Source organism: Nannobrachium achirus, assembly GCF_963921795.1.
Source record: "Nannobrachium achirus genome assembly, chromosome: 1".
NCBI classification, from domain to species: domain Eukaryota; kingdom Metazoa; phylum Chordata; class Actinopteri; order Myctophiformes; family Myctophidae; genus Nannobrachium; species Nannobrachium achirus.
Genome location: NC_137810.1, coordinates 17,928,658 through 17,940,569, shown reverse-complemented (window position 1 = coordinate 17,940,569; position 11,912 = coordinate 17,928,658). Strand labels below are relative to the sequence as shown.

The following is an 11,912-nucleotide window of genomic DNA, read 5'->3' as shown; positions in this document are numbered from 1 at the left end:
GTTACAGTTAGCAAGCTAACGGCTAAAGTAGTGTTTGTGTGGTCGCAAACCTGATTCATTCATCATGTCTGTTAAACTAAACGCACTGTACAGTGACTCGTACGTTGATATAAGTCAATACAGAGACCAGCACTTTAAGGTAGGTTGATAAATATTCAATGGTCGTTCAACACGTTAATATTCAAGACATAAGACAGGACAATAGCAGGCAGCAGCTAACGCCGAGAGATGAGCTGGACTGCGCTTACAAGATAGCGCTCGACAACATACAGTGGTGTAAAAAAGTACTCAAATAGATGTTTTACATATAGATAAAAGTATCAATACTGTAATGTGGAAATATTCTGTTAAGAGTCCGGAATTCAAAATTGACTTGAGAAAAATTACAAACGTATTTGCATCAAAAATGTACTTATCAAAAAGTAGAAAGTACTGGTCAGGCTCATGCAGAATGTCCCATTTCACAATTTTCTAGCAGATCTACAAGCACACAATGCGTCACATCGCGACCTCATTGTGAGCTTGTAGATCTGCTATTTTTAAATGGCCGAAATGTATATAGGGTTGAAGCGTTGAAGTGATTCATTTATGTTTTGTAATATTAATCAAAAGTTTTCAAATAAATGTTAATGTTGTAGACTAAAAAGTGCAATATTTGGATCCGAGATATAGTGGAGTAGTAGAAGTAAAAATATTGTAAATTGGAAATACCTAAACACTGTACAGTAGTTAATTCCACCAATAGCTACAGGTTTATTATCATCATCTGTTTTATCACTGATTCTATTATATATTTAAAATGCACACTCTTAAAGACCTACATGTTCCAGAAAGCATTCCTGTTTTTTCATTATTTGTATTAGTTGATTTTATTTTCAATTGTTTATTACCTTTGTGAAATTGTTTGCGTTCAGGTCCTATTTTTGTGCAGCACTTTGTGACTCTAGTGCTTTATAAATAAAGTTATTGTTTTTGATGATTCTCTCTCTCTCTCTTACAGGGTAACCGGTATGAACAGGAGAAGCTGTTGAAGATGAGTAACAGTCTGTATGTGGGGAACCTGTCCTTCTACACCACTGAGGAACAGGTATGCTTTGCGCTTAGCCTGTTTGGAACCTCTACCTCCACCTTATAGCGGAGGGAGAGGTCCGATCGGACTGATGGTATGCTTTACTAGATGTACATTTTGCAGTAGTAGCCAGATTGAATACACATACATACTGTACATTCTAGCCCTGTTTCTGAGATACATATAAATACTTACATGCATGCTACATACATACATACTAGCCGCAAGCAACTCTAGATCCTATTTTTTAATATCTGGAATATAGATTTGCAATACCAACTCTTGACAGCCCACACATCCAAACGGAAAAGTCCTATCTGATTGAATTAAACAACATTAAACTCACTTTGTAGCCGTAAAGCTTGAATAATCGTATTTTTCCGTGCAAGTGATTATTTTTCTAAGTGTTGGAGTTTGGAAGCACTTATTTTCAACCACGCAACGTCCTGCTGCCTCCTGCATTATGTGCAACTCTGAAACAGTTGGTAGGAAGGACCGTTGAGTGATTTCCAAAGAGTGCTTCCAAACACCAACACAATAAAAATAATCATACAAACACATAAAGACAATGCAGTTTATTAAATTCACTGTTGGCCAATTCAATTACATAACTCAAACCATGCATTCTTCTTTTTATTTATTCATTTATTTAAACTTCTGATCAGGTTTATGAGCTGTTCTCCAAAAGTGGAGATGTAAAACGCATCGTCATTGGTCTGGATAAGGTGAAGAAGACTGCCTGTGGATTCTGCTTTGTTGAGTATCCTTTTATCAAGCTTGAGTAAAGTGCTGTAAGACTAAGTGATTTTTTATTTTTTTATTATAGCTCTATGTTGCTTTAGTGTGTTTATTCAGTAGCAGGGGTTCCCCAATCCCCCCAGCTCTTTTAATGATTAGAAAATACTTTTTCAGGTGGGACACCAATTTCAGGAGTGAGAGAACCAATTCATCAACTTAAAGTTTAGTATTACTGTTCCACGTTTGTCTGCGCATTTCATACTCATTTTTATCTCATTAGACCTTTTGCCCTTTTGTATTAAAGTAGCTTACTTTATTTTAAATCATTTTATACAGACTCAATTAGCAATGGTTCTCAACCTTTTCAGGCTGAACTAATTTGAACTGGGGACCCCCTCAAAATAATCATATTTGAACGACCCCAACAAAGTCATATTTGAACTTGGGACCCCCACCCTGACAGGCACTTGGAATTGTAGGATTTGAGACATTATATTTTTATTTGACTTAGATCCACAGATAAATATTGTGTAAATAATACAAGCTCACAACACAAGCTTAATTGCCAGTTTGATCAATGTTTGACCAGTTTGTATAGTATAGTTTGTTCATTACTTTCTTTTTTTAGGTATTAAAAAGGTCTTAAAATGACCAATACATAAAATAAAAATCATTCTCGACCCACCAGTTGATAACTATTGATGTAGACCAAATTGAAATGGGGGATTAGATTTTACTTCATTTATCCAAGAGAGAACCATCAGTTGGCCCTAGACATCCCTTAACCCCTGCTCTGCCAGATACTACACACGTGCAGATGCAGAACATGCCATGCGGTTTGTTAATGGCACAAGGCTGGATGACCGCATCATTCGTACAGACTGGGATGCAGGATTTAAGGAGGGAAGGCAGTATGGCCGTGGCAAGTCTGGTGGACAGGTGAGGAATCTTAGTCTGTCTTGTTATTTTGATGATGATCTGTATGAAAAAATGTATTGCAAAACAGATGAGACAATGAGAAATGGTTCAAGACATGCTTATTGCCATGCCAGTAGTCCTATTTGAATTATCTGTTCAACGACACGTATAATGTTTAAACGTTTGTCATGATTGGCTGCAAATCCCAATAATACAGCCATAACGTGTTTGATAAACCATTTTAGACCCCATGTCTACTGGGTCTGTCTTTTCCCTGCTCATGCACGTGTAGCCCCCACAGTTAGTACCAGCCATGAACCAGCGACAACAGCCCTGCTAATCGGGCTCAGCCCTATTAGCACGACTGGTTGTGCGTTGGACTGGCGAGTGGGAGTCCAGGGTTCAATCCCCGCTTCCGCGCATCACTACAATCTGGCGTTGTCGGCAGGATGAGGAGCGTGGTATCCTCGCGTGAAGGACAGGTCCACGTTGTGTGCGGCGGTCCGCGGCGTGAAGTGTGAAGCGCGAGGGCGCGCTCCAAAGATCGGGGGGGGGGTGATTCTAGCCCCCACAGTTAGTACCAGCCATGAACCAGCGACAACAGCCCTGCTAATCGGGCTCAGCCCTATTTGCACGACTGGTTGTGCGTTGGACTGGCGAGTGGGAGTCCAGGGTTCAATCCCCGCTTCTCACCTTTTTCACCACTAACCAGTTGGTACTCCTGTATCCCAGCGGTTCCCATACCTTTTGGCTCAAGATCCAAAAGAGAAATTAGACGTTTGCCCGGGACCCAAACTAGTGAAAACAGCAGATTAACAAGCTCACAACGCGTGACTTTATGCAGCGTTTTGAGCTTGTAGATCGGCTATTTTCACTACTTCTTAAAAATGTGTTTTCTAATTTGTGGAATCTCTTAGATTTTTCTCTTATATATTAATGAAATTACTTGGAAAATTTGTTGCAAAAAAAAAAATTTTTGTTTGTGAAAATCGAAGCTTTTTGGGAAATGTTTTTTGAAAATGTTTTGAAATAATAATGATTAGAAACAAAATGTAGAAAAAATTAAGGGACCCATAAAAATGCATCCACGACCCACAAATGGGTCCCAGCCCTGTGTTTGGGAAACAATGCTTTGTCCAGTGTCTGAATTTATGTTCTTGTTGCAGGTAAGAGATGAGTACCGTCAGGACTACGACCCGGCCAGAGGAGGCTATGGTAAAATAGCAGGGCAGCAGAGAGTCCCAGAGGTGCGCAACAGTTTTTAGACACCGCAGACAGTCTTGATTGGACAGAAAGCCCAGCCCTGGATTCATCAGCTCTCCAACAGCATGATGCCACTGTTTGCCTGGCCTAATGCTGCTGCTTTATTTGGAGCAACAGAGCTTGCAAGACTTTTGTTGAGAGATTTTGTTGATGACTTCCACCGGAGAATACATTTCATCCTTCTTGTGTTGCTTCAATCCCATCCCTGCCAATCGTTATGCCATTGTACAGATATTATTGCTACACCCTAAAGGTGTTTTCTTTTTGTTAGTTTTTCTTTTCTTTTTTTTTTCATTTCTCAATGACCTAGGTAACCTTGCTTCAGTGACGGTTCAGTGACTAACGTTGTGGCAGTTTTGGATATACTTCAGTCAGAGATCAAGGATAATGCCATCTGACAAAATGACCAGACCTAGTTTTGTAGCTTCTCTCTCTGTTTATGTCCAATTTGGATTTTTTTTTTCTTAGATTTTTTTAAGGGGAGGAGAAAACAATGCATTTCTGTGATTTTTTCCTTTACAGAATTCTTTATTTCATCGTATGTGTATACATTGGTTTTTAATTAAAAAACATGTTTTTTGAAATGTTTTAAGTGTGTATGTTTCAATGCTGTGGGCAGTAAGTACGATTGTTTACATGATGGAAACAGATGTGACTGAAGCATGATGATTTCTTTTTAGTAGGGCAAAAAAAGATATATATTTCTTTTCATATTATATACCATTTGTTTGCATTTCACTGCACTCTGACCATGTGGTACATTGTCCTAACTTGTCTTAACAAATATTATAAGGGTTTGTCATAGCAGTGGGATATAAACCAACCTTATGAGTGTGGTTGCCCAAAGGGCAACACACTGTAGTTCTGGGAAACTTTATTTTCACTAGATAAACATTTCTGCTGCCATTGGAAATTGATGGAAATCAGATGCAATTGGAAATTGAAGGAAAGACATTTGAGGAGTGGTGCTAGCTCGAGTATTGGTTCACATGACGGTTAACTTGCTGCAGAATATAGTCACGGCAACCACACTTGCAATTTCCAATTGCATCTTTCTAGTTTTGAGTCTACCATGGATATATTGAACATATTCTCCAAACGATGCCTCTATTTAGTTCTTGAGATTTGATTTGATTTGAGATAACAGGCTGATTTATACTTGGCTATGCAAAAGGAAAAAAGATGAGCTACCAGTCAACTTGCTGTAGTCTATAAATGAAGTGAGGAGAATTTCACCTTCATCAGTGGCCCATAAACGAGATCATGGCATGAGGAAGTCTGAGGTGGAGCACAAAAGAAAGGCAAATTCCAGAACATCTAGACCCCCATTGGTTTGAAGTTCATTTATCACACAGCTGTGCACTAATTATGAATTTCATGTTCTGTCCCTCTGTGAAAACACATCTCCCTCCTCTACTGTAGCACTCCTTCTACTTGACTCTCCTTTTCTCCTCCAAAACATTCCCCCTGCATTGCCCTCACTCTACCTTTGCACAGCAGTCAGCATTATATAGTTCTATAATAGTAATAGGTCATTACCCCGTTGAACCTAAAGGCACTGATGCACAAACACTACCATCGCTGTGGTGTTGAATCAAGTGAATTGCTATTAATTCATCACATCCACTCCTTCAGCAGACCATCTACAGCAGCCATTTAAATAACCTGATGACTAAACATCCAGGGTTTTGGTTAGTAGTAGCTGCAATTTCATTACAAGTTATTCAGTTCTCCACAACGCCTTTATTTTTGGCAACTATACTGCACCCTGAGGAATGTTACAGCTTGTCCATCAAGATGATGAATTAGAACATTATAGCTTCACATGTTGTGGCCATTGTGGTGGTGTGAAAAATGAGATGCTTAACCTGGTGCTGTGTATTGAGGGAAAGCATTAAAGTCAGTCCTAATCTGATTAGGTGGGGAAAGGGAAAGGGAAAGGGAAGGACTTGATGTCAAGGTTAGCCTTATTATCCTTTTATTACATAGGTCTACAGGGCCAGCTGCTACACCATGCTTATCCATCCTATCTAGCTGTCTCTCTGTATATAGTGTTGTGTCCATTTGTCTCCGTTGCGTCCCCCTCTCTGTTTATCTGTCCATCTCTCCTTAATGGATGAGAAAAGTTTTTTTTTTTTTAAGATCAGCCCTACTCCTGTCAACAGGAGGTTAGCTAGGGAAGGAAACAGGTTTCAGCAGCTATCTGACAGACAGCCTAACCATGTGGTGGGATTTGGCAGAGGGTACAAGCAGGTAATTATATTTCTGATTGAGAAACTTAATTTGAATATGGGAGTGTTGCCTAGGGCAGTTTTAAATCCATTAAAAGTAGCTGAAGAGCAGGAAATTATGTTATTACCAATGAATGGGAAATGTGTTTAGAATTAGCTTATTGTCATAAATTGGCATAGAAGTAAAGTCTTTGTTTGGACAAACTGAAACAGTGCTCCGGCGGGTTTTTATAGAATTATTGCCACTGCTTCATAGAGCTAGATTTTGTCACCAGGTTATCAGTCTGTCCTAAAACCTAATTTATGCTCCATCGTACAACAGTGTCATGCACTGAAAATAACACGTTTGATACACCGCTTACATGACGTGTTGTGAGCTTATAAATCGTTCACAGGTGACAGTTTGCACTTCGTATGACGAAGTATAAATCAGGCTTATCCAGTAGTTTACCTCATTCTGTCCAGTGATCCATGGAGAGGTTTCTGTCAGTTCGGATAAAGCAGGTTTACTGCTCCGAAGCCTCTTACCCCCCCTCTCCATCACGTCAGACTATAGGTGAAACTCTCAAACTGAAGCATCCCCCTCCTTTAGAAACATTTGGTTCAGCTGAGCTGCCCTGTCAGTCACAGCCAATGGAGTGGAAATGCTTGTGGGTCATTACGGGTCTGAGGCATCATGGTGTGAAGTGTTCTGCCTAATATCACGCTTCACAACGCACTCGATACCCCAGAGTTCCCCAAGAACTTAATCTCAGCCCTAGTAGCCTACCTGTACAACGCCACAGTACAGACATTTGCCTTGTCTGTTCCCAGAAGCCTCTGCGTTCCAAATTAAACCAACCAGCACTTGGCTTTTAGCAAATGTATGCTCAATCCGTCAGTCTGTCAAGTAGTCAGACTCGTAAATGTTTTACATTTACACAGATTCCAAGCCGGATTTAGATTTACTGCAATCAATCTAGTTGAAATAATAATAGTAGAGCATTCATTCTCATATGCATAATCTATGAAAACACAGTCTATGGTTGAAAGCACTCGTCTGAATTAGGCTACAGTTCACCACCTGCTATGTTCCTTCCTCAATCATTCCAAGCGTAATTTAACACACAAATGTAATTACAGCAATATTTTTCAGTCTGTTTCAATTACCACAGTCCATTTCCTTTCTCTGATTGATTCCCTCTCTTCCTTTATGTGCTATGGTTCTGCTGGTTGACCCTGCAAACCTACTATTAACCTAATATTAAACCTAATACGAGTCAACAGCAGGCAAACAGCCCCATTGATGTCCCTCTTGTGACTTGACATTCAAAATGGATGCTATCTCACTCGCTCGCTCTCTGCTATCTCTGCAAGAAGTGTTCCATCAACCACTTCAGAGTTGTTAGATCACCCATCAGTGATTTCAGTAGGTTCATTATAAGAGGTAGCAACACGAGGTTGGTGCAGTGCAGAAACCTAGCATATGGATGCTAAGTTACGATACGAGAGTTCATTTTCCAAACCAAATTTAAGATAACTGGAACAATGAAGTAAACACCCAGACTGAAATAGCCTCAATTCAGCATCTCATTAAAGGAGTAGTTCACCCCGAAATAACTTTTTCCCTATTGATTACTCATGCCATGGAGACTTAAGTTCAATAATATTTTTAGTTTTTTGTCGCATTCCTAAGACAATAATTTGATTACAATGAATTTACCCCATTGATTTTGGATGGGGACCCAAATGCATTCGGGTCCCCATCCGGAATAAATGGGGGTGCATTTACTCAAATACATTTTTTGTCTTAGGAATGCGACTCATACAAAAAAATATTATTGAACTCAAGTCTCCATGGCATGAGTAATCAATAGAAAAAAAGTCATTTTGGGGGTGAACTACTTGAGCTATAATAACGCTCTTTATTGCAGACCCATGGGTCCCCACTAAGCAATTTGGGGTTTAAATCGCGTTCAAATCGCGTCTTCGCCGTAACCGAACGTTTAGCTAGATCTGGTCTGTGACGAGTTTAAATTTTAAAGTTTTTTTACCAGCTATGCATAGACGAGCCGTTGTATCAACGTCATTTAACGGCTACATTTCGCCGTTAGCGGCCGCCGAAAGTAGTGAAAATGCTGGCAGCCAGCAGGATTTAAAATCATTTTTCCTCAGCTCTGAGAGCCGTATTCTACCTGAACCACCGCAGCTGATCGTATTTATGATGATTTCTTGCACTGTTATTATTTGACACTGGGAGTCGACGGGGTTCGAACTCGGGATTCTCTGTACTTGAAACCTGCGCGCTACCGCTCGACCACGGCAGCTTGTGATCCATAGGGGTTCCAGCAGCTATTAGTAGTTGACATATTGCCTCCCACTGTTCGTTTGAGGTCGGTGCATTTGTTTGACAACACAAGCTAACTTTATATTGATGCATAGCTATAAAACGATTTTATTTAATCATTATCGTATATGTGGGGGTGGGGAGACATGCAGTCTTGTGTGTTTGTGGCTGTTGGTGTCAGAATGAATTATGTAACTCGGAGAAATAATAGTATGCTGTCAGCGTACCACGGCATTATGCAATTATTTGATACACTTTTAGAATGTTTCAAAGGTATTGACCAGCACGTCTTTTAGACGGCTATAAGATGTGCAATGGCCAGAAACTGCTCAGTGGATGCAATCAACTATTAAGGTAAAACCGGGAGATACTGTTAGCATCCGATAATGAACAACTTGATAAAAATGTATTTAAAAAAAAGATGGTCTAACACACGTTTGCCCTAAACGGTAATATATCGTTATTATGGAAGCGTTCAGATGACGGCTACAACTCAACTAGACTATATAGTGAAATTGGCTCTTAAAATTACTTTAGTCCAATATTTGAAAACCAGGTGTGGATATTAAAGCTGTTTTTTTAATCAACAAGTATGGAATAATGGATTAAATGTAATCAGCTACAATCGGTCTATAGACAGACTGACGATAGACGGTTCAAATGAGGGCTAAACATAACCATTGGGCTAAATGACGGCTAGTGTTTACTGGGTCCATGTAAAATACATTTATGTTTTAACATTTTACATTATTTCAATTAAAACTTTCCTTTTAAAATTGCCTTATGCGTGGACGTCACAAACATCTGGACTTGCAAGGCTCACTGTTGCTCCGATCCACACCAAACGTAGCATAAACACAGTGTTCAGGGGTTTGCCTCTGCCCACACCAGGGGCCATGTGTGGCCCCCAGGTGCCCTGTGTCTTCGTGGGAGCCACAGGCACACCGTTGCTCCAATCCGCACTAAATGTGGCACAAACACTGTTGAGAACCCAGCTTACTGTGTCAGGGGCCAAGAGCGTCCACAGCCAGCTCAGTGCTGTCAGGGCCCTCACAGGACACACGTTGTTAAGGCACACAATTGCTCCAATCCTTATTGGCAGACTGTTCAGAGGTCTGGCATGAGAAACACAAAAAACCCTCAAATGCCTAAATTGCATGGGGTGCTACAGCAGTGTTACTGCAGTGTTAAACATGTCAAATGGCCATAACTCGGTGATCTAGATTTTAAGCCTGTCCTGAAAATCTAGTATTTTAAAATGGCAATTTGGGCTGACCACGAATATAATCTAGCACACATTAGTATTGTTATTAACATCCAGAAATCCAGAGTCATTCATTTTAATGTATTTTCAAATCTGTCCTGTTGAAGATAAGATTACTACTAATAACGATAATAATATAACACACCTTTTCATTTTTATTTGTTCAAGTAAAATTCTCTGTTCATTTATACTTTTTTGTAACTCCATGAGTTTGGTTTCATTTGTACGCTGTTAGTACACACGGGATTTCACTTTGTGTGTAGTCTCTGCTTTGTCATGTCGGCTCCATGGAGAGATCAGGCACATGATCCTCTGCTGCTTCACCATGTACCAGATCAGAGGAAGGACCCCCTTGTTGAGTGGATGTGCTGCCACCAGCGGCAGCCACCTCAGTGACCACCTCACAGCCCTGGCTGCCTGGATGAACACTACACTGCAGGCTAGTCTGGTCTGGCCTGGCCTGATCGGGTCACGCTTCTGTTCTGATGATTAATGACCGGAGTCCTGTGGGGCCAGTGTCCTCTCTGAATTCATGTTGAGCTCGGCTGTCAGCCACCAACTGCTCAGGACTCACGACCATAGGTAATAACCATCCCTCAACCTGTCTGTATGCACATTTATCCATTTGCCTATTTGAGTCTGTTCGTGTGTGTGTGTTTGTGTGTGTGTGTGCGGCTGTGCGTGCGCGCCCCCGTGCGCCCGTGCAGCTGAATTTGCCTGCCCCTCCATCTAGCTGCCTGTCTGCTTGGTTCTGCTTAAGTACTTACTTAGTGTGCATATTCATTCATATTAAGTTATAACCACAACAGTATTGCATAAAGTATGATCCATGCCAACTTTGCACACACACACTCCTTGGCTGGCAAACCACAACCTCCTCCCCTCATTTCTCACATGGCCCTCTTCTAGCGCCACCATGAGGCCGATTTTTGCAAAACACATTTTTGGACACTGCTCCTACAGATTTTGCCCTAAAATCACACAAAGCAGTACACAGTATCTCTAAATTCATGTCATCAACATGGATCTGTCCCATTACCCATAGTCCCTCCTCATTGCCTACCATTGCCTTCTAAAGTTTGTGTATGCGACCAGACGGTCGCTTATCTCCCGATGAGGGAGTCTACTGGTTAAATTGGTCATTAGGACATCCTGTTTGTCTGATTAACACCATATAATCTGCAAGGTCTCTGCTTTTCACATTGTCATGCTTTCATACACAGAGCTACTGCTTTGTTCCATCTCAAAGGTTGGGCACTGATTAAGTTACTCTCAGCAATCTTTTAATTAAGAAACTGAATTAAATTTGTGGATTCATTAAGAGCTTTCATCCACTACTAACCTACAAATAGATCATGGGGAAAAACACTGAGCGCTGTATATGCAGCAATGGTGAAATGTATTCTTCCAGTACAGAGCCTTGATCAATGGAATACCTTGGAGGGTATTATCTTACTGCGCTAAATGGATCTCATGTGTATCACACAGGGCGAATGCCAGTAATGGTTATGGCAGGCACTCACATCTGTAATTAATACCAGTAAAATGGAAGGGAAACGTTTATATATTTCTACGATTGCATACACAGAGATTCCTCTTATTGGAACCATTAACTGGCACTGGGGAAAGTGGTAAAGGCTGGTAAACAAGCATCCAACACGAAAATCAAACCGTTGTTGCTTTGTATTGTTGTAGACACGTGGATTTAAATGGTTTATTCTGGCTTTCTGAAGAAGCGGCTGTAAAGTGTTCAGGAGAGATTTTCAGTGTGCTTTTGAGTTAAACACAAAAATCTTTATTTATGCCTACTCCATTGTATAAAGGTGACACACGGTCAAAATGAGAGAGAGGGCGAGATCATTTAGCGACCTGGCTCCAACCGGGTTGTGACCTGGTCGGTAGTTTTCAGCGACCGGGTCGCTAAATCTTGCAGCCCGGTTGGTAGATTTAGCGACCCGGTCGGTAGATCTAGCGACCTGGTCGGTGATTTTGCAGCCCGGTTGGTAGATTTAGCGACTCGGTCGGTAGATTTAGCGACACGGTCGGTGAAAACTACCGACCAGGTTGCGACCAGGTTGGAGTTCGCTAAATGATCTCGCTCCT

The 11,912-nt window shown here is 40.9% G+C and overlaps 1 protein-coding gene across 1 annotated transcript; it reads left to right on the top strand.

Annotated features, from left to right (window-relative positions):
- Window positions 1–4,407, top strand: ncbp2 (nuclear cap binding protein subunit 2). Its single transcript, XM_080736433.1, has 5 exons — window positions 1–139; window positions 1,001–1,087; window positions 1,735–1,829; window positions 2,608–2,746; window positions 3,892–4,407. The coding sequence occupies exons 1-5, from the start codon at window positions 65–67 to the stop codon at window positions 3,988–3,990; spliced, it is 495 nt and encodes a 164-aa protein (XP_080592559.1). The 5' UTR covers window positions 1–64; the 3' UTR covers window positions 3,991–4,407.
- The last annotated feature ends 7,505 nt before the right edge of the window (window positions 4,408–11,912 follow it).

Bases quoted from the DNA above. Each gene is read 5' to 3' on its own strand.
- ncbp2 (XM_080736433.1), top strand. From the start codon at position 65: ATGTCTGTTAAACTAAACGCACTGTACAGTGACTCGTACGTTGATATA. The intron at 140-1,000 runs GTAGGTTGATAA...TCTCTCTTACAG, and splicing joins ACAGAGACCAGCACTTTAAG to GGTAACCGGTATGAACAGGA. The intron at 2,747-3,891 runs GTGAGGAATCTT...TTCTTGTTGCAG, and splicing joins GTGGCAAGTCTGGTGGACAG to GTAAGAGATGAGTACCGTCA.